The 20,490-nt window shown below is 37.0% G+C and overlaps 2 protein-coding genes across 3 annotated transcripts; both read right to left on the bottom strand.

Moving 5' to 3' along the window:
• Window positions 1–96: 96 nt before the first annotated feature.
• LOC143460970 (uncharacterized) lies at window positions 97–5,795 on the bottom strand. 2 transcript variants are annotated; one of them, XM_076958677.1, is made up of 11 exons: window positions 5,619–5,795; window positions 5,207–5,267; window positions 4,770–4,891; window positions 3,790–3,976; window positions 3,624–3,685; window positions 3,365–3,446; window positions 2,368–2,489; window positions 2,146–2,271; window positions 1,570–1,892; window positions 855–1,347; window positions 97–710 (listed from the first exon to the last, which is right to left on the bottom strand). In XM_076958677.1, exons 1-11 carry the CDS (start codon window positions 5,673–5,675, stop codon window positions 561–563), a joined length of 1,785 nt encoding a protein of 594 aa, XP_076814792.1. In that variant the 5' UTR covers window positions 5,676–5,795; the 3' UTR covers window positions 97–560. The 2 variants fall into 2 exon arrangements, with proteins under 2 accessions (XP_076814792.1, XP_076814793.1); XM_076958678.1 differs by lacking the exons at window positions 5,207–5,267; window positions 5,619–5,795 and adding an exon at window positions 5,042–5,151.
• Window positions 5,796–7,988: 2,193 nt separating this feature from the next.
• LOC143460563 (uncharacterized) lies at window positions 7,989–14,062 on the bottom strand. The gene is made up of 9 exons (XM_076958133.1): window positions 13,758–14,062; window positions 13,549–13,654; window positions 10,697–10,803; window positions 10,306–10,397; window positions 9,762–9,923; window positions 9,579–9,679; window positions 9,095–9,244; window positions 8,831–8,898; window positions 7,989–8,681 (listed from the first exon to the last, which is right to left on the bottom strand). The coding sequence occupies exons 1-9, from the start codon at window positions 13,908–13,910 to the stop codon at window positions 8,550–8,552; spliced, it is 1,071 nt and encodes a 356-aa protein (XP_076814248.1). The 5' UTR covers window positions 13,911–14,062; the 3' UTR covers window positions 7,989–8,549.
• Between the last annotated feature and the right edge of the window lie 6,428 nt (window positions 14,063–20,490).

The raw sequence follows: 20,490 nt of genomic DNA on the forward strand, positions 1-20,490 counted from the left end.
TTTTGAGTACAAGCTGAATGTTTACGTTTTGGTTGTTTCACAAAATATACTGACTATCACTGGAAAGTCCTTATTTACAAACAGAATAGCCAAAGCTCGGGCATAAAGCAGATATTATAATATGTTGGAGTGATCGTCTTCAGAAAAAAATTAGCAACAAATCATTTGATACAAATTGCAGAAACAGCACTCGTTGAAATCATTGAGTAATTTCACTCAGTAAAATCTTCTCTTGGCATTTTATATAGGCTACAGTGTCACAAAAGAAATCAGTTATAAAACAGTGATGAGCTCATAAGCGCCTTTACAAACATGTTTTAATTTAAAAAGTTCTTCAAAATTCAAGGCCACTTTTTGCAGTGCAATAACGATTTTAAAATATGTATATTTGTATGTAGGGTATGGCCAGGGCCCTATAGACCACATTCTGAACCTTTTTAAGGGATATCAAGCACTGATATATATATATTTATATGTTGTTTGTATGTTGGTTGCTTTGTCGGCCGAAATTGTTTGAAATGCACTGTGCGAGCCAAGACTTCTCTTCAATCTCGATATTTTTATTGATTGATTGCAGTTTTAGCCAATCTTCGCTTTTTGTCTAGAATATTCTTTAGTTCAGAAGAAATCTCGTTCGGATGTCGCACGCTTCCTTGCACTCTATCATTATTCGCAAGTTCCTTACGAGATCGAAGAGGCTTTAAACCCATCTGTAAACATGGTAAAGAATACATTCGTTCGTTAATTTCTTAAGCACTTAAAATGAAAGTTACTTACACACAAGATCCCTTGGTAGATGCAAAATATATGCTGACTATGGTAAAATAAATGTCTGCAATTGAAAACATACGTACAGACAGTTCTTTCATTTCTTGTACTGCTTTGCCTTTTACTTTGGCATGTCCTCGAATCGGCTTTAAACCACTCCTAAAATTGAATTGTGATGGTCCTGTAGGAGCTGAGGTCCTTCGTAAACAATTGGCACCAAGCGTAGCCGATTTTTCTTTATCGGTTAGTCTTAAATCCTTGCGAAAGTCCGCAAAAATGTCAACAGATTTTTCAGTTGTCTCCGCTCTAGCCAGGGTTGCAGCTTTTGCGTTGCCCAAGTTGAACTTCTTTTGAAACTTTTCTTCATCCTCATCGGAGAAGCTTTCTTCATCTGATTCGGAAATTGGTTTGGTCGCTCGCCTCAAACCGATGTTGCCTTGCTTGATCCTTTTCATCATCTCTGCCATCGCATCCCCGTACCAATCAGCAGACGGTTTAGGCTTGCTGGTTGTGTTGATGTTGCCACCTTCTTCATTCAAGCGAGCAGCCTTGCGGTCATTAATAAGTTTCTGCAGATTGCTGCAGAAGCAATGTAAGTAAAAGTGAAAACATATTCAAGATAGCCACCGTCCTGGTACAATGTATCGAGATAAACTTATAGCGATCGACGATAAACCGCTTGGTTAAAATATTAAAATGTTTTAAAAAACTGTAATAAACTTACTTAAGACTAAAGCCTACTGTGCATAAATTGTTGTTACATAACCAGCTCACATTAAACAATGAGGTGACTCCACTCACTTTAAACTATCCCCGGACGTTTGGGGTCCTGTCTCAGTTAAGAGTGGAGGAGGAGGAGGAGGAGGAGGAGGAGGAGGTGGTGGTGGTGCTGGTGCTGGTGGTGCTGGTGGGGGTGCACCCGACGTACTGGTTTCAACTGAAGCGGAAACTTTACTTTTCGCCTCTTCAAGTTCAGCTTCCAAGTTATCGCATTTGTTTACCAAGGTTGTTTTTACTTCTTGCAGTTCACGAACTTGTTCATTCAGACTTTCAACTGCCTCTGTCATATTTTTTAATTCTTCTTCGCTGCTCGAAGAAGCAATGATCGCTTCCAGTTCTTCAATCTAAAAAAAGATTCAATGAAGGTTATGTATGGTCATGACAGATGACAACTTCAACAGTGATTTCCTTGCTTATCAGGTACTTCAAAAATCGCCATGGGCAAAGTTGGCAGATTGAGATTTGTGTTAGAGCAAAATCTTTTATCCGTATCATCTGTATTTTTATGAATGTGTGCCTTTTTCGGTTTCGCACTTCGCTATATAAGCGCTTTCAATGGCTAACTCAAAAATGGCTTCTTAAGTTATAGGAAAATACCTTTTGACGACTATCAATTTTTTCCATCTCCAGCTTTTTATTTAGCTCAGCTATCTCTTTCAGAGCATCTTTTAGACCCGTGTCATCCGGAGAACCTCTTTTCTTGTCTCGAATAATGCTCTGTCGCTGAATTTTTATAAGTCGAATGAAAATCGTGATCAAGCAAAGTACAAACAATTTTCAAATGATGCGACTTTTTCTCCAGTAGATGTGCATACTAACCAGCCAAGATTTATTTTCTCCATACATCTGAGCTGCAAAACTCTCGGCTCTCTTTCGCACGTGCGATTCCATATCCAGCTCTTTACTTAGTCTCTTTAACTCTTCCGATGCCGCGCTCTCCACTGAAAATCACACAAATGTCGAATTACATCAACGACTCACATATGACATAACGTCTGAAAAGTCAAAAACTGCTACACATTTTAGTACACGGAGCACTATACCCAGAGGTGGGCAGTCGGTACTTTGAAAGTACCGTCGGTAACGGTACAGGTAGCCTACTTGGCAAAAATAGTACCGACGGTTCCGGTATTCGGTATAGGTTTAGATGAAGTATAGATACAGTAATTTGGTACTATATTAGCGCGGTACTGCCCACCTATGACTATACCTATACTTCAGGTAATTGTACGTTTCCTCATTGAAAACTAAACGTCTTTGGTTATATGTTAAAAACTTATTGTAAATGTTTCACAAAATTTTGTTTTAAGAACGTTTTTATAACATTTGACATTTATAACACAGTGTAAATAAAAAAATTGATAAAATAAGAGTGATAGTTTTTAGTTTCATTTGTAACGACATCACATAAATTTAAAAGCGTTCAGGTGATTTTGTAAAGCCAAACTTCCACCGTTCAAATGTTAAAGCTTCTGTTGTTTATACACTACCAAATGAGAGTTTATATAAAAACCAAACCACAATTTGCGGGACCGTATCTTACTCACATGGACACAAGATGCTTAGCTTAGCTATACATCACTGTTGAAATATAATCGATGAAAAGACGCAAAAATTCACGCTTGAGGTACAGCCCTTTTTACCTTATGTAATATTACTACATGCTTCCTTTATGGAGGCGTAGCAATAAATGAACTTGCAAATAAAAAGCCCCATTTAAAGTCGTAGGCCCTGGCCGTGCTTTATAGCAGTGCTTTTACCAACAGCAGACAAATTTATGTTTGACAGGACTTTGACTATAATGTTAGTTCTTTACCTTTTGTATGTTGTTGTATTTCTGCTTTTAGTGTTTCATTTTTCTGAATGACATCCTGCAATTCTTTTTTGAGATCTATGCACTACACAACATAAAAATAAAACAAAAATTAGTAAAAATGCAAAATGCTTTATATTACTGTACAGAAGCATGCAGAAAATTGATTTAAAAAGCTGTTATAATTTTATCCGAAAACCAATGTCTAAAGATTTCCTCTTGCAAACTTAGAGAGTGACCTCAGCAAACGAAGGCGGATTACCTCAGACTTTAACTCCGAGATTTCTTTTTGAGCCGTCTCCAAATCCTTTTCTAGTCTCGTTTCTGCAAGTAGATATTAACACATGTGAGGCTGTTACTATTTATTGCCGTTACGAACAATTTTGTTGTTATTCGAACTCGTGGGAGGCATGGCAAGCTAATCTCACCTGACTGTATAGCTGCGATTTCCTTGATAATTGAATCTTCTTCTCCGTCGTTCGTGCCGCCAAAGACTTCTGCCGGAGCGTCTTCAACTTCGTTTTTGGCCGGAACCATCTCTTCTTCTCTCACGCTCTTGCTTTGCTTTCGCCATCTTGCATGACGGGCGCTAGCACTGATGCGCCTCGATCGATTCTTAATAAAAGAAGAGGTCTTTTTTATTTACTGTCAATATAATACTGTTTATTTTATTGGCGGTAGTCACGTGTTGAAGTAGCTTAAACCCCGTTCAGATCACAGCATCCAACGTATTTATCGTTTTTTACTTAATTTTTAAGCACCAAGTTATTTTTAATTGAAGAATGTTGGCAACAAATTCTGGCTATTGTCGACAAGAAAATGTTTAAAAAAATTTAGCCTAATTGTGACGCATATATAGTGTTTAAATTAATAACGATAAAAATATCCCAACATCAAATACACTCGTCCGTCGATACGCAGTCATGGGAACCGATTTTGTACGCCACTAATAGTAATATTACACTAATAGTACGCCATACCGTACTGTATGGTGTGGGTGTATGCTCTACCCATACTTTGCTTGTTATTTGATACTTGGAAAAGACGTTATCCGAATTGCGATATACTTTTGGGAGATCAAATTTTTATTTAAGTTTAGTATCGCGGTGGATAGTATCTTTGTTTTGTTTTGCTAAATCGTCAGTCGAAGATATCCCCAATATCAATGCATTTGATAAACTACAAGCTTAGTAATTTTGGCTAGATTGGCAATATGTTAGTGCCACTCTCGTTTAAATGATTTGTTCCTTTTGTTAGTTCTTATATACCGGTAGGCTAACATAGCTCGCTACATAACCAGACCATTAAATTAAAATTTACCCAAAACAGCAATCAATAATACAAAGCTCGTTAAGTCGCAGCTTAGCTCGCTATAATTCACGTTCCAGTTTGGATTTCTCTAACTCACTTTCAACAAACTGTTTTGCTGGTAAATATGCGAGGCTATGGAAAGAGCCTTGCTACTCTTCACTCGTTCACGGTTGATGGTGCACTGCAGTGCATCAAACTCCTCCTGGACTTGCTCAGAAACTGGAACAAAATATTTGGCTCATCAACTATGTGTAGTTGTTGGTTTCTTTTAAAGAGTATATTGCTTATAGTTGAATAGGACTGTTTGCAAGAATCACAATTGAAGTACGGGACACACACATATAGCCTACACAGTTCACACAGACATACAAGTCATTCGCCAGCACACAACGCAAAATGAGTTTCGTTTTAGTTCATTCAGCATCACTTCCTCTATACTCAGTAACACATCTTGAAAAGTTCAACGCACACAAAATGTGCGGGTTAAATACAGTATATGTTATATATGTATATATAGTGTAGGTATTCTGTTACCTTCTTCATACTTGGCCACTTTTTCTTTAAGAATCTGAATCTCTTCTTGTTGTTTCATATACTGAAATAGTCAATATGGACATATAACGGTCTGTGCCATTGCACAAAAAAGAGTTTGGTAAAACGTGCTCTATTTATATTTTAAATTTCTATACGGTTTAAGCTTAAAGTTATATACAGTTTACGTATTACGTAACTATTCTTCCGATATAAAACAATGTTGTTTTCCTTCATAAAGTACTAAATTAAATTCTGTTGTTTTGTCATTCCGTATTTAAAACGATCCACAAATTAAGCTTATTTATGTAATAGTTTCTATGCAAAACAATCTATGTATAAAACACGACTGTCTTGACACAAAAAGTTATCACGCAAACTTAGATCATTCAAACATGTATCACTGAAGACTGACCTCCGATTCACTGATTTGTAGCTCAATGCCATCATTGATGTTTACTTCGTTTTCCATTGCTAAACCAACAGTCCAATTTTACACAAAAGTCTTTACCATACCGAAAACATATAAAAGGTTGTGGTTACGCCGATGAAATTCTAAACCGTTTCTTTACACCGCTAGCACTGAATTGATTGAGTGCACAGTAAGCCAACGTCTGATTAATCATTGATAGAATGGTTGACCCGTGGGTTGCGCAATGCCAACGGTGATAACGGTCATTAGATTGTTCTTAGTGAGCAAGCACAATGATCAGATAAGCAGCAGTGATGAATATTAACCATTCACGCGGATATTACTCAACTGCACTTTCCGGCCGATATAGGCTATATCGCTTTGTTTTTTGAACTAAATGTTATACAGACCAATGAACTTCCACCTCTCCTTTCCAGTACGGTGAATGCCGTTTGATATAGAAGCTGTCGTCAACTTCTCCCTAAATTATCTTTCAGGGCAATGTTTTGCAACTAAAAAGTTAATGATTAAACGTTTACATTTTTAAGGAATATAAGCCGCCTCCAGTGTATATTGTAGCGATGGGCTCGCCTTTCGCATTGGTAATATCACTCAAAGAGATGTGGCCAAGTCACACTGCAATAAGTGATAAGAGCTTTTGTGTTATATAGTGCCGAGTCTGTAACAATATGATAAAGTTACCTATCGGGTACTTTAAATCCCAGATTTTGAAGAATGTCATTAGTTCTGGGGTGTACAGTAGAATACCAATAAATATTTCACCAAAGCAGTAAATCAATATCTATCCAATTCCATTGTTACTGCTTTATAAATACATAAAATTAAAAATACCAAGCAACTTTCTCAAAACATTTGGGTTTTCAGCCTTTCTTGCATTTTGATAATTCAAATGTAGACATATATACTGCTCTATTTCAAGTTCTTCACAAAAACCGGAAAATTTTGTGTCCCGACAAGCAATTGTTGAGACACAGACTGTCATTTCTTAAAACTAGGCTTTTCTTAAAACTGGAATTGTCCCTGAAACATCACTAAGATAAAGCAACCTCCTTTTTGTTTCGCTTTAGTTGATATCTTTGTATTATACCACTCTGCAATATTCGTCACATACAACGTCTACATGTAGTATTTGGTCATGCAATTTTCCTATCAATGACCTGGTTCTTTATCTATATTCTATAACTTTCACAACTACAGTTTACGGTGTAAGTTAGTCAACATTTACTGTTACTTGTTTGCAGTTAATAGATTTGTGTTACGTTATGTTGTAATTTTTCATCGTTTCTAGTTTTTTTTATCGTTCTTATGTAAAGTTTTGAAATTTGATTGTAACGTCTCTTGAGGTGGTCTTTTCCGCGTAATAAATCAAGCTTAGAGCAAAGTCTATTCTTTGCTGACAAGGGTGCCTACCTTAATCCCAATGCCGGAATAATTAATCTATAGTTTAAAGTAGGCTTGACTCTATAGTAATAAAAAACTGTTATCTTAACTAAAATGTTTTGGCAATTGACAATTTTTTAGTTTTTATTAAACAATATTGCTCAATACTAATGCCCAAACTCTCAAATTTGTCCTAAAAGTTTGAATCCATCGACAAGTTTCTATTTTTAACTGCCTTGTGTTACGGTCTTATGGTTCTATGGTGTAGGTATATCGATGTCTTTCCTTTATCAAATGATGCCAATACAACTGCAGTTTTGTTGTTGTTTTCGCCAAAGTTGATGCCTTACCAAGCTAACTATAGGCCTGCCTTGCTTTTGCTTAGCCCACATAAGAATCTCCTGACCGCAAGTAATTCATGGAATTGTCTCACCTTATAAATAATATTTATATAAGTTGGATATTGATACCTAAACGTACAAATAGCCTATAGTTTCTATTTAAATGAAGAATTTTGGAATTCTAAAGGCCAGTGCTTTCGGATGATCTATTTTTGAAGAAAACAATGAATTCAGTCGGACTTGTTTTTCGTCAGCACTACAGTATAAAACAGGTTTCCAGTAGGCTACTACAAAATCTGCAGCTGGATCTATGAACATTCAAACGGAAATGTACACGAACTCAAGAAATATTTACTCGCATTTCATCTGATATCACTGCTTTGCGATAAACGTGTCCAATGATCGTGACAAGTGATTATTATAGACAAATTATATATTCATTAGGTTGCTGGAGACTTATCGCGTACTTCACCGGTAAAACACAGCAGTGGCAAGTTTTCAACATTTGAAGTTTGGGTTTCCTTGGTTATTGACGAAATCTATTGTTTGACTTATGTGCTGTGTTATTGTGTAGTACTGTAGTCTATACACACTTCGGCTTTTGATGTATTTTTATAATTGGCTACTGAAGAAAGGGTGCGCATTTTTATTTTGAATCGAAAACAGCTCGCGAAAATAAATCGAACAAGACTTGGTCATTACAGTGAAATGTGACAAAGCTGCACCAAAATATTTAAACGTAACCACTGAGACGTAAAAGCAACATGGGGGGCGACGTGAAGACAATGAAAAACGCAAAAAAGCTGTAATAAAAATGCAGATAAAAGTCGCACTTGCTTTTATGCGAAGTCACAGGAGCGTACCGGTTTATACTTAACACAATGTACAGCGTGGACTGCTTTCCCATTTCTGGTGAAACGCCAACGTGAGACCATGGGTACTAAAATTAAATCTCACAATGGTAGAAGGCAAAACGCAACAAATGGTATGAAATACACGGTCATGGATCTGCGAATTTTTAAGGCACTGTTTGCCCAAAATACAGGCTAAAAGATCGTTAAAAAGTATGAGTACTATTCAACATAAAAGGGTGAAAAACGGCAGCATACAGAATAAGCAAACATACGCGTTGGCAGTCGAAAAAGCGCAAGGGAGTAGATTTAAGCAAATTCGATGGTCGCAACATATCGAGCTATTTCTCCTGTTTGAGTTGTTGGTTTATTTCTGCAATTCTTCTCTCAATTTCTGGCTTTTTTCTCAACTTTATCAGTTGCTCGACGTTCAGTTGAGCTCCGCTCTGGGACTCTTGGTCGAGTTTGTTGATCTGAAAATTTAAAGCAAATTGCTCGTTTATACTTAACAAGGCTTTCGAAAGTCACTATCTATATTGTCTATGTTGGCTTATTATGCACTAACTTCTGTAACAAAACGTGGGTTCATATTCATTTTGACGGAAATTTAATGGCAACAAACCTGGCGAATCATTTTGACTAATTTTCTTTTATCCTTTGCAAGTGCTTCTTCTATGGACGACTGACTGTCTGTTTGATGAAAAAAGTAAAAAAAAATTATTGACATTGTTTTGTTTACAACGTTTTTAATGTAACGACGTTTTCCTATAGGCTACAGCGATTTTAGCATGACACGTGCACGATAAAACTGGCAAAAGTAACACTTCCCATAACGGCAACTACTAAATTCCTAATTAGACACATTTCATTAAAGACATGAACTTTCCGGTATCTGATATCGAAACGGCCCGCGTTTCGGCTTCCAAAAATCGTTCTATCTCCTCATCCATTCCACGGGCGGCAACAACCACATCATTAACTACCGCCACATTTCCCAATCCCGGGGCGTTGATTGGAATCCTTCCTCGACCTAACGCTGCAAAACACATGCTGGCTTAGTCAAACAAGCAAAGTCTGTTGATTTGCAGAAGCAATGGTCAGCATTGTTGGGTATACACTGTATTTAATTAGGTAATTCCTCATAGTCTATTCTTGCTGAAATGTTTTTCTCTACTGAGATTTGAATTTAAAGTTTTTTCTTGTGCTATAAGTATTAAGTATTTCCTTGTGGTAGGGATTTCTCCGAAACTGACAAAAAGTTGGTGCCAAATTTGTAAACTAAAGTCTATATGTTTCAGGATCGGAACAAAAGTAAACTGTATTTTAAACAAATGTTTAGCAAACTGCACAACCCTAAAAAGTTCACTTACGCTTTGGTTGATGGGATGGCCTACTAGCTGGTTCGGTTGGTTTGACTGAAAAGTTAGCGGCAAGCGAAGGCATGGTCGTCGGCTGACGAGACCTTAATTGACTGTATGTTAAATGAAGTGTTGAAATCATGCTGTACGATAAAAATCATGCACATAGTGACCCTTTGTAATAATCATAAAGACCTGTTTTCCTTGGACGGCTTTTGTTCGGGCCGATTTAAGTTTCTTCCTCTGGCCATACCCACAAATCCTGAACGAAGCTGAGGCTCAGTCAGGGGTCTTCTTTCCATGGGGAAGGGCTGCAAAGTTTGAGATGGACGAAGCTCAGAGGGAGTGGCTTGCAATCTGTTGTCAAAGAAAATTGCATTTTTTAAGTGTAAGTGAAGTATTTAGAAATAAAAACTTTCTTGCCCAATTAGAGTCAAAATGTTAACCTTGCTAACAAGTACAGTATTAAAATTTAATAAAATTTGTATGTACAGTATAAGCAAGGTTTTCCTTACAAGCATACAGCATGCAATACAACTCCAAAGAATTTTCTTTCTACCGATCAAGGAATATTCTAATTCTAACTAACATATTCTACCATCTATAAAAGAACAATTACATTCTGGAAAACACTCTTTGTTTGTAATTAATGGTAAGAACAACCAAGAAATTAAAACAAAAAACCGTAATGAATGGACTACATAAACTTGACTTTTAATAAAATTAGAAAGTAATTTACTGTTGTTCTTCCACATTTACTTCCATACGCCATCGTGTGCTGGTTGGGTTTGGCCGGTAATTTGGCCTCCGTTGTTTCTCCTCTTCCAAAACCTATTATAGTTTTCATAAGCACAGACAACATTCGTGAAGATTTAGAAATATAAGGTCACAATATTAAAAAGTTGACCAAGTATTTCTAACAGAAATGAAACTGTCTACTGCATCAAAGGAGGAGTGCAGTTAATCTAGCAGCTGTAAGTTAATGCAATTTGCAAAACAATTTTTGGTTTTAGTAATGCCCAATAACATGTCGAAAGAAAACTTCTCAGGTAAGTTAATCCATGGACCTAGATGTATAATGAATATAACTTAATACAACGAAATTCGTGACCAACAATTATGTCTGAAACCTCTAAATCCCAATCTTCATCGCTGCCAAAATCTAAATCTTGAGAAGGGAGAGGGGGAGGTAGAGATGTACAACCCTTGACTTCATCTCCGTCATCAGAAAACCGTTCTGCAAAACCATTTGTCAGGGTAAGATCCAAAAATTAACACCAAATATTACCAAAAATAATACACTTATTATTGACACATTACATGGAATTTTGTCATTATTATTGACATTCAAAGACAAAACTAGCAGCTTATATTTGTTTCCTTTTAACTAAACTTTTGTCAACCTTAGTATTTATTGCTTTGGTTTATTATAAATATAATCCTTTCGTGCTTTTAAGCTGTAATTCCAAACCGTTTCCTGCTCAGCTGCATAGAAGCCCTTTCCCATCTTCAACTACCAATGAATATTAACTGGTCCTACACTTTAAAACCGGGCTTCGTTTTCAGAGGTAAACCTTTTGTTTTGACACCAAACTGTCTCTGATTATGCAGATGAAATTCCATCCTTAACGCTAGTGTTTGAGAATCTGACAAAACCTCTTTCACATCACAATATTTTGGACCATACCTCAACACAGACAATCATTATCAAGCTCATTAAACCCAATCAAGCAACTGCAAACCTGAGGTGGGCAAGAGTGCGGCCAATTTTGAGCACACTTCTTTTTACTAAGAGTAATATCAATAGCGACGCTTTTTTTTCAAAGTAGGAACAGAACCACGAGCGCACTCCTTTCTAAGAACTGGTTGCTTTTTTGCACAAACAATGCTATGATTGCACAATATGGATACAACTGGTTGGATTAAAAAAAATTTAAGCTTTTTAACTACCGTAAAACTATAATTTTATGTAGTGAATAAAACACTGATTGATTTGAGGCTAATTTTATGAACAATTTTTTGCTCCGCAAAGTTAATGGTGAAAAATGAACAATTAAATATATGTAACACTAAGCACAGAACCATGTGATGGCAGTTTGACGTAAACGCTTTGTTTTTTTTTTAAGCTGATAACAATGGTCAATGAGACTGGTGACAGATGGAATGACAGAAAAATTCACACAGAGTTATCATTACAGTGTCATAATTAGTTTCACATGGCCATTATTTTTATAACTTAACTGATATTTGCTGTGAAAATGAAAAACATTAAATTGTTAAATGTCAGTAACTACATTTCTAGAAGGTTCCGATACTCTACTAGTCTATTAATTAATTATTTGTGGCAGGGGTGACCTAAACAAAACCCTTTAACATGAAATTTCCGAACATTGGCAACAAATGATAAGCAGTTACAGTAGCAGTCAGACAAACATTTTACAATGCAAATTTGTCACGTATGAATGCATTTAATTTAATTGCTAATGCAGGAGCATGAGCGACAAAACGAGCGCACTTTTTTCTATATAGAAGAGTGAAAGTACCAACAACGCACTTTTTTATTGACAAGCGTGGGCGATACTCATTTAGAAAGAGCGATTGCTCAGCTCTGCTGCAAACAAAGCCAATCAAAACATAGAGTTTCTACGAAGCCAGTTGCGACCAATGCATCAACTTGGTTGAATCTGAAATACAACTTACGAGACCCTATTTTTGACTTGAACGTAGCTTAGGATGCCTTCTGACTCCTGTCACGTGTTGACTGACTTAGCAAACAAAAAGCCACCTAGAGTAAATTTCCACATGGAATACTAAATGCAACACCCACCACAAGACATTCTTAAGTGCTACACACAATGAAAATGCTGATTTTAAAATTGTTAAAATGACTCAACAAAAGGAGAGATTGCTGGGAGGATATTGTGAAATGAATACACTTTACAAACACCAGCAAAAAGATACCTCCTTATTGGCCGTATCTCCTAAGCAAAACGCAGTCACCACTAATTCTATCCCGAAGCCGATGTTCGGTTCAACAGTACAAACATATATATTCAATACAAACAAACTACACATGCTTTGTCAAGCAGAAACGCAGCACCCTGTGAAAAGCAGCGGGAACTGATAAACAGCTATCAACTCCCTTCTTACCCTCCGGAGCTCTCCAAAGCAATCAACCAGCTGAAGAGTGGAAAAGTGCAACATCGTAATTTCCAATAACATTGCTAAAGAAGTTCTAAAGCAATGAATATCATAGTATTTACGCTGGTCAAGAAATATCTGCTCAGGCATCCCTGTTTAAGTTAAATAAGCCTGTGGATGATACTAATAACTACTGCTTCCTTTTCTTTTGTACCATTCAAGCTTATGGAGCAACATTCTTGATAAACATTTCCTGTGTGGCTAAATCCTCTTAATAAACTGAACCTACCATACTGCAAAAGAAACATACCGCGAAGAGGGTTGTATGCCACGCAACAGCACCCCAAACATCTCACTTCAACATCAATGCCGCCTGGTGTGCTGATTGGAATTAAGAACTCCACCCCTCCCAATTCACTGTTGGTCTAGCTACCACTCCACCTTTTGCTGGCATACCTGACAAACTGTGGGTAACCCTGAATTGCCCGAAGAAGATCGTTACCCCAAGCTGTAGTGCAGAGTCATAGTCAGCAGAACACTAATCACCATAGCAATGTTCTATGCCTACCCACTGACCAACACATGGGCACTCTATGCCTACCTACAGGACCTGAATGATCCAGACAAAGCAAGTGAAAAGTAACTGATGCAACTGGCCAAGTACATCTGACTACATGCAAAAATGAAAAAAGTTTCATTTTGCATTGTGTTTTTTTCTGAATTCCTCATAGTAGTCAATTCAATAAATTTAACAAACAATTCAGTATTGTGTGAAACTAAATACTTTAGCCTTAAGACCATGAAAATCACTAAAATTTCTAAATCTTGGTTGTGGAGTTACCTTTATTCATTTCGAACTCAATCATCCGTCTATCTGGGCAAGTACTCATGTGCATCTGTAGTTCTGGCTTTGGAACAATGTGTCGTGCATTAAATGGACACACATCCTGCAATGTTAATAGAAAAGCATGCTAACAAAGCATTTATTCACTTCTTAATTAAAAGTTTACAATTGATTTGTTAAACAGAAATGAAACATGTTAGAATGACCTGATCTGCACCAGGGTGGTTCTTCTTGCATTTCAAGATGTGGCGAACATATCTCTTGGCAGAAATTCGATGCACCGGATCATATGGACATACAAATAGTTCATCACTGTCTGACTGCCGCATAGACTGTTGATACACTGATATACTGGCCATGGTTTAATTTGTAGTAATTTGAAGCAATGAAAAACAAAAGAAACTGAAAACTTGCACAGCTAGTTTTCTTGTTACCAATGAACTTTTCAGATAAAACAAAAATGACAGGTATAGACAATGATAAATTTATAATTCTGAAACAGAAAAATCATTTTCAGCTGTGACATAACTGCAAGATTTCAAATATTTCATCACATAACTTTTCATGAACTCTTTTTAGGCCAACAACATTCGGATAATTTTTCATCGTTGCTCATTGAAATTTGGCCAATCATCATGGATGAAGCCAATCTTGCTCATTTATCACGCTTCAATGTTTTTACACATTTTTCAAGTTATTTTAGTGCCTCTTTCACTATGATTATATTAGATCTTTACTTCGTGTTTTGTGCTGATTTTTTTTGATAAAGACAATCTTGTCCACAAGAATACCTGATGAATTTGCCTGCAATTAATCTCTTATGAATGGGTAAATTTGGATTAATTGGCCCCCAAATTAAGGCTTATATGTATAAAATCAAAAGTGAAAAAAGCTTAAATTTAAAATTATCTCGGGCGTGAAGCTAATAATCAAAACTTTAGTTAACGTTAAAACTTTTTTATTTGCAGGATTTCTCGTCAAAAACTACTATAGATATAAACCGGATAACTTTCACAAAGAAAAATATCCAAATTCCAAACTATTTAAAATGTGTGGTGCAGCGGTGCGCAAAGTAATAACAAATCGTCACGGCTGACTGGCCCTAGACCACTGGCGGTGTGCGTGCCAACAGTACACATTTTATTGCTGTATCAATTTACTATCCCACCAGTTCGTGTCGTTTATTTTTCGCTATTGACTGTTGGGAGCGAAAAGCATGATGCTAACGTTGTTGTAGACAAGTTGAACAAGAAATACGCTCACAAACAATGGTTCACGTTAACTTTCCATAAAATGCACTACTTTCTTTTCATCTAGTTCTATTTGAATGCTTTAAAAAATTAACCAACCTAATGGTGTGTTCTTAGTACTTTTTTGTGAGCCTAGTAAGCCGCATCTGCAGCATAAAACGGTGTAGGAAATGAAATAAGTTGTCAGGCTCTACAGCGCTCCAGTGTCGTGCCAGGTTTGTTCCGGCTGCTAAATTTTGTTCCAGACTTTGTTACGTAGAGGTTTGGCATGATTCTGTAAAAGTTTTCCACTCGAAAACCTCATAGATTGCCCTAGGACTCAAGGAAAACTTACAAGGCTACAAACTTTACAAACAAGAAAACAATACTGAAAAACTTATCGGGAATACTATATTTTTGATTGGAAAACTTGCGCTGAGTAATGCGATATTTCCACATCACAATGCCCGGAACAAATTTAGCACGAAACCGGAAAAAATTTGGCATGAAACCGTCAGCTATAAATTGACAATTCCTCCCTTATTAGAATATTGGTTGTTATTCTCTCAGTACAAATAAGGTAAACAATGCATAGATAATGAACAATAATGGATATTACTATTCAGCTAGACGAGCCACTAAAAACATGTCGGCGCGCCGCACTTTGCCCACCTTTGATCTGTGATGATTTTATAAAATTGTTTGCAAATTGAATGCCGCATAGACTACGGAAATCGGCAAAGCAAAGCATTGCATTACGTGTCGCCTATGCATGACTTCCTGTATATCGTTATAAATCGTGACGTGAGTTATTCTTTCATTTATAACTATTCATTGCGTCACAGTCTACGAAGTTAACCATAGAAAGTGGTCGACTTTATTATGTAGCTGTCACAATGTCTTATTTAATGTAATCGTTTAAACAAGAAACAATATAAACAGTTTATACAGTTGTCATGGTGTACAATTGATTCTAAGATTAAGAGAAGCGAAACAACGACCTGAGACTCATTTATCATCGAGGACATTAAGCAATTCTACAGACAAACATTGTAATTGAAGTGATCGTCCTTACAGGATAAGGAACGATAAACAATCATTTCATTACAGATCTATTAGAACAAAGACAGGTTTGCAATACTGTATCTGAAGCTAGCCACAAATTCTTTTTAGTAAATACGCAATTTTTTCTGGTATTATAGGCTACTTGTATTTTCACGCACGACAACGATCAACTAGTAGGCCTAACTATTATCAATATGGCGCTTATTATTATTTGGCAGGGCTTTTACTTTGCTGATATGCTAGTTGGCTTAGTTGGCCTACATGCCTTTCTGATAAAGTGATCAATTACCTGAATTTGCCAAAAACATACATAGGATACTTTGCATAACTTATATGTCAACAGACATGGCTGCACACCTAGCCTACTGCATAACTCATTCTTTGGTGCTGCTACATAAATTTTTTTACCAAATAACTTTTAACGCGAACTTTTCTGGTATGTTAGGGTAACGATGCATGCACTGTGAAAATGGTTGAAAGACATAAATGTTTTAGTCGTCTGACGTAGCCTAAGTTTCAACATGTACGTCTATTGCAAAACCTGTGACAAAACAATGCTTTCCGTAACTTTTTGTCAGGGTATCGCAATGTTGACCGATGTTTTCATTTACTTCATTGTCAAAACAGTTGTCCTCTGCTAAGAAACTCAATGAAAACAACCAAATAGTAATGTAAACCAGAGATATCAGTTTGGCGGTTATCCTAACGACGTCAACTGCCATTTGGCCACTTTACTTTAAAAGCGTTTGTCACATTTTTGACATACCGCTAATTGCCTAATTCAGTGTAGGCCTTCAGGCTTTAGGTTTCTTAAACGCGTGCGTTTTGTGTAGGCAGTCATTCAGTTCATTTGGTTCACTTTGTTTTACTTTACTTAAATATAACTTTTTCCACGGTTTTCATTTCGTGGGCAACATCGGTCTACAATTACATGTTTATGGCAAGCCATACTGGACAAAAATGATAACCGTTACGTACAAGGTGTTAAGTTGAGTTGAGTTCACCAAGTGACACAACAACAAGTAATGTTTGGCTATGCGATAACAAAAATTGGAGTGGTAGCTTAGCATGGCAAGCCATACTGGACGAAAGAGAAAATCGTCAGGTATAAGGTAAATTGAGTTGGCGCAATGGGACAACAAACACTTACTCGTGCGCGTGGGCGAAAGAGTGTGGTCGTGGGTTGAGAACTTGAGATCTTTGTTGGTCAAAGTGGACAAAAAGCTTATTGCAAGTGCAAGCCGTACTTTTTTATTCCTATAACCTACGTGATGTTTTCGTCCAGTTTGGTCAACAATGATCCCAACCCAACACTCCACTCTTTGTTATCGCGTAACCGTCCACGATCCCGCGTTTTTCGTCCCACTTGGCCAACCCTAGGCTTACCATACGTCCCGTTTTAGCCGGGACAGTCCCGCTTTTAAAGGCTTTGTCCCGGGGTCCCAGTCAGTCAACCGAAAGTCCCGCTTTGGCATTTACTCAGCCATCATTGCCCCACACTACACGAATATTAGCATGTTGTGATTGGTCTGTTTAGCTAACTTGCTGAAGAGTGATGCGTGTTCTTGTTTCATTGTATTAAATGTGAAAGTATTCGTTACGTCATTGTAGCTGGTAATTAATCCAGTAGTGAGTTGATTGTTAGCGCATTCGCTTGTTCAGTAATAGTAGGCTAGGAGGAGGAGATGATCTTTTTGCAGTTACGTTATTGAAAGAACTTATTTCGTATACGGTACCGGTACTTGTTTGCATTTCCTTCTGCAAAAACCATTTGAATGTGAAAGCCCTTATCACCTGCAAAATTAAAACTGACTTTTCCTGCTGTGATTTTTATGAGAAAATGAAGTCGAATATAGACTTCTGGAAGAAAGTATTGTCTACAGAAAAGTATGATTGGACGATTATCTAAATTTACAAATGCTTGAACATTGTTTTGTTTCCTAGTAAAATCCATTATTTTAGCTTTTCTTGGTGTCTTACTACTTCAGTTGTCCCTGACGATAGGAATCCAAAATAGTCTCATAGGCCTACTTCTAGTAAAATATGAACCACATTTATCTGATAGGGCTCGTTGTTCTGAAGTGTCCCGGTTTTCAATCACAAAAATATGGTAAGCCTAGCCAACCCAATACTTTACACCTAGCGGTTTTTACTTTTGTCAGGTATGGCTTGCCAACATTAATGCTAGGCGAGAAGAGCATGAAGCTTTTAGAAGAGTTAGATTATCTCGGAGTAAACGGGGCTGTCTGTAATCTACTACTTGTTCTCTACTTAGGGACATTTAGGCGAAGGGATTTAAGGCGATGTTCCTTAAGCGTCTTCCAGGTCGCTTCTCAGTGAGCTTTAAGCCTTTAACCCTACACTTTCATGAGCGTATCTAGAGGATGCCTCGCAAGGTCCTATCCGTCGTTTGCCACACAACATCAAGACAAGCTGTCTGCATCGATTCTAACACAGAACATTATCATCTCATTGCTCCACGCCGCCTCAGTTACGTTGCTGCCAGCTTTAGGTCTGTGATTTAAAAATGTACAATTTCAAACACAAAGCACAAATAAAGTTTTTCATAGGGTTACCGACCTTTTTTCCGCAATATTTTAACGGTTTTTGAAGATTTTACATCATGTAGGCTATAGGCCTCCGATGTTTGGTGTATTTTTTTTTGTTACCCTACTTTTCAGTGGGGAATTCTTTGTCATTTTTGGCACACTGTTCTTTACACGCCTCACCGTGGACACGCTCTTACCTTTTTTCCACTTTTCCAACTCCATCAAAATTCCTTGAAATGCGCTGATCACGTGGTATTTCTCGCAATTTTTTTGTATCTTTTTTCCTCCAAGTCACTCCCTTTTAATTTCTATTGCCATTGTAATAGTCTGGGTAAAGTTAATTGTTTGATGATTAAAACCAGATAGCCGCAACGTCAATGCACATCTACAGTCTACACCTCAAACAAACCATTTTTTTCTAAAACATTCTTGTTACACTGTATTAAAACCAAATGTAGTGTAGTCTGTAATCTGTAATCTGCATACAAGCTAACTAATTTATATACAGTATTCCGAACTTACCTGCAAGATTTAACCGGCATTGCGTAAAAAAGTTCAGGGCGTAATTAAGTTTTTTTTGCTTCCCAACTGTTGGACTTAATGCGTACTTTGTCTCTCTCACAATAACCTGGTTAATGAAAATGTTTTCTTTCACTGCCGATTGATGCCTCTTCCGCTTTCTCTAACGCCGGTTGAAGACAATGCATTTAATTGGCATGACAGCTGATGTGCAACATGAGCAATTCGCTGGACGATCCATTTTATACAAACACAGAATGACACAAACCAAGGAAAAGCGAAAGAATATGTTTAAGGCAATGATGATGCAAAGATAATAACAATGGGTTCAAAGATATAAAGTGAAAAGGTGTTAAGATATTGAAAAAATATGCAACGAAAGTGACTGAAAGTCAGCGTTGATCTTTGATGGTCGATTATATTATAATGAATCGCATACTGTACTTTCTTATATTTTGAGTTTTCTGATCAGCTTGGCTGGAGACAAATGACTGGGCTGAAAAACTCGATCAGGTTTGTGAATTTGAGAAGTGTCTAGTCCAACGATGGGCAAACTGAGCCGCATGTGGCTGCTCGACTTTTTGTTTGCAACTCTTCAATATCCCAATTTAATAGCGAACATTTATTACCTCACTATTTAAATCAGTTTTATTTTGTAGCGTTTTTAGAACTACAAAATACAATCTGAAGTTAGTATAAGTAATTAAACATACTACAAAACGAAGAAGATGACATCAGCAATTAACAGATAACAAAAATACCGAGGTTTTAATCCCTACAATAACACAATAAGTGAGTATACGGCGTTTCAAAATTGTACATCATAAATAGCTAATTTGTGTACGTCTAAATGTGAGATTTACATTTTATCCCAAGGCATTATGAAGCCGTACTTGTGGCAAAAAGCCCAAAATCTTTGCACTTTGCTCATTATGGGTGATAATTATTAATTCCAGGTGAGCAAATTGAATGAAATTATAAACTCAGCTTTCATAAACGTTTGGTTACCCTTTGGCTGAAGAGCAATCCTAAATACGCTACTGATGACGGAGCGTACAAACTTTTTTGAAAGCAAAAAAGGAGGAATCGGACAAAAACTTTTGATAAACACTAGTTTACACAATAAGTTATTTCTATTAACACCACAAGCAGATGTAATGGCTCTCTGTCACCTGTCGTTGTCCGAATCTGGCTCTTGCATTGTACAAGTTTGCCCACCATTGGTCTAGTTACCTTAGCGCCGCGTCAAAAGAGCGTTTGATTACATTGGCCAAGACAAGGATTGTTAATTAATCGATTTCGTGCGTAAGATACAAATAATAGCCTATCAGCAAATTTTGCGTATTTATAAAGTGGAATGTTAACAGAACAATGATATGAAAAAATGTGTGAATAGGCCTATATGTGTTGTGGGAAGTTATAAAAATCAACTTTATCAAAGATAGCCTACTACTGCTGTTTTTCTTCTCGCCGCTTCGTCGGGGCATTTGATCACATCGGCCAAAACAAGGGTTTTATTAATTGATTGTTTTCGTGCATAAAATCAGTGGTGGGATTCAGCCGATTTGCAACGGCTC

Source organism: Clavelina lepadiformis, chromosome 5 (assembly GCF_947623445.1).
Source record: "Clavelina lepadiformis chromosome 5, kaClaLepa1.1, whole genome shotgun sequence".
NCBI lineage: Eukaryota > Metazoa > Chordata > Ascidiacea > Aplousobranchia > Clavelinidae > Clavelina > Clavelina lepadiformis.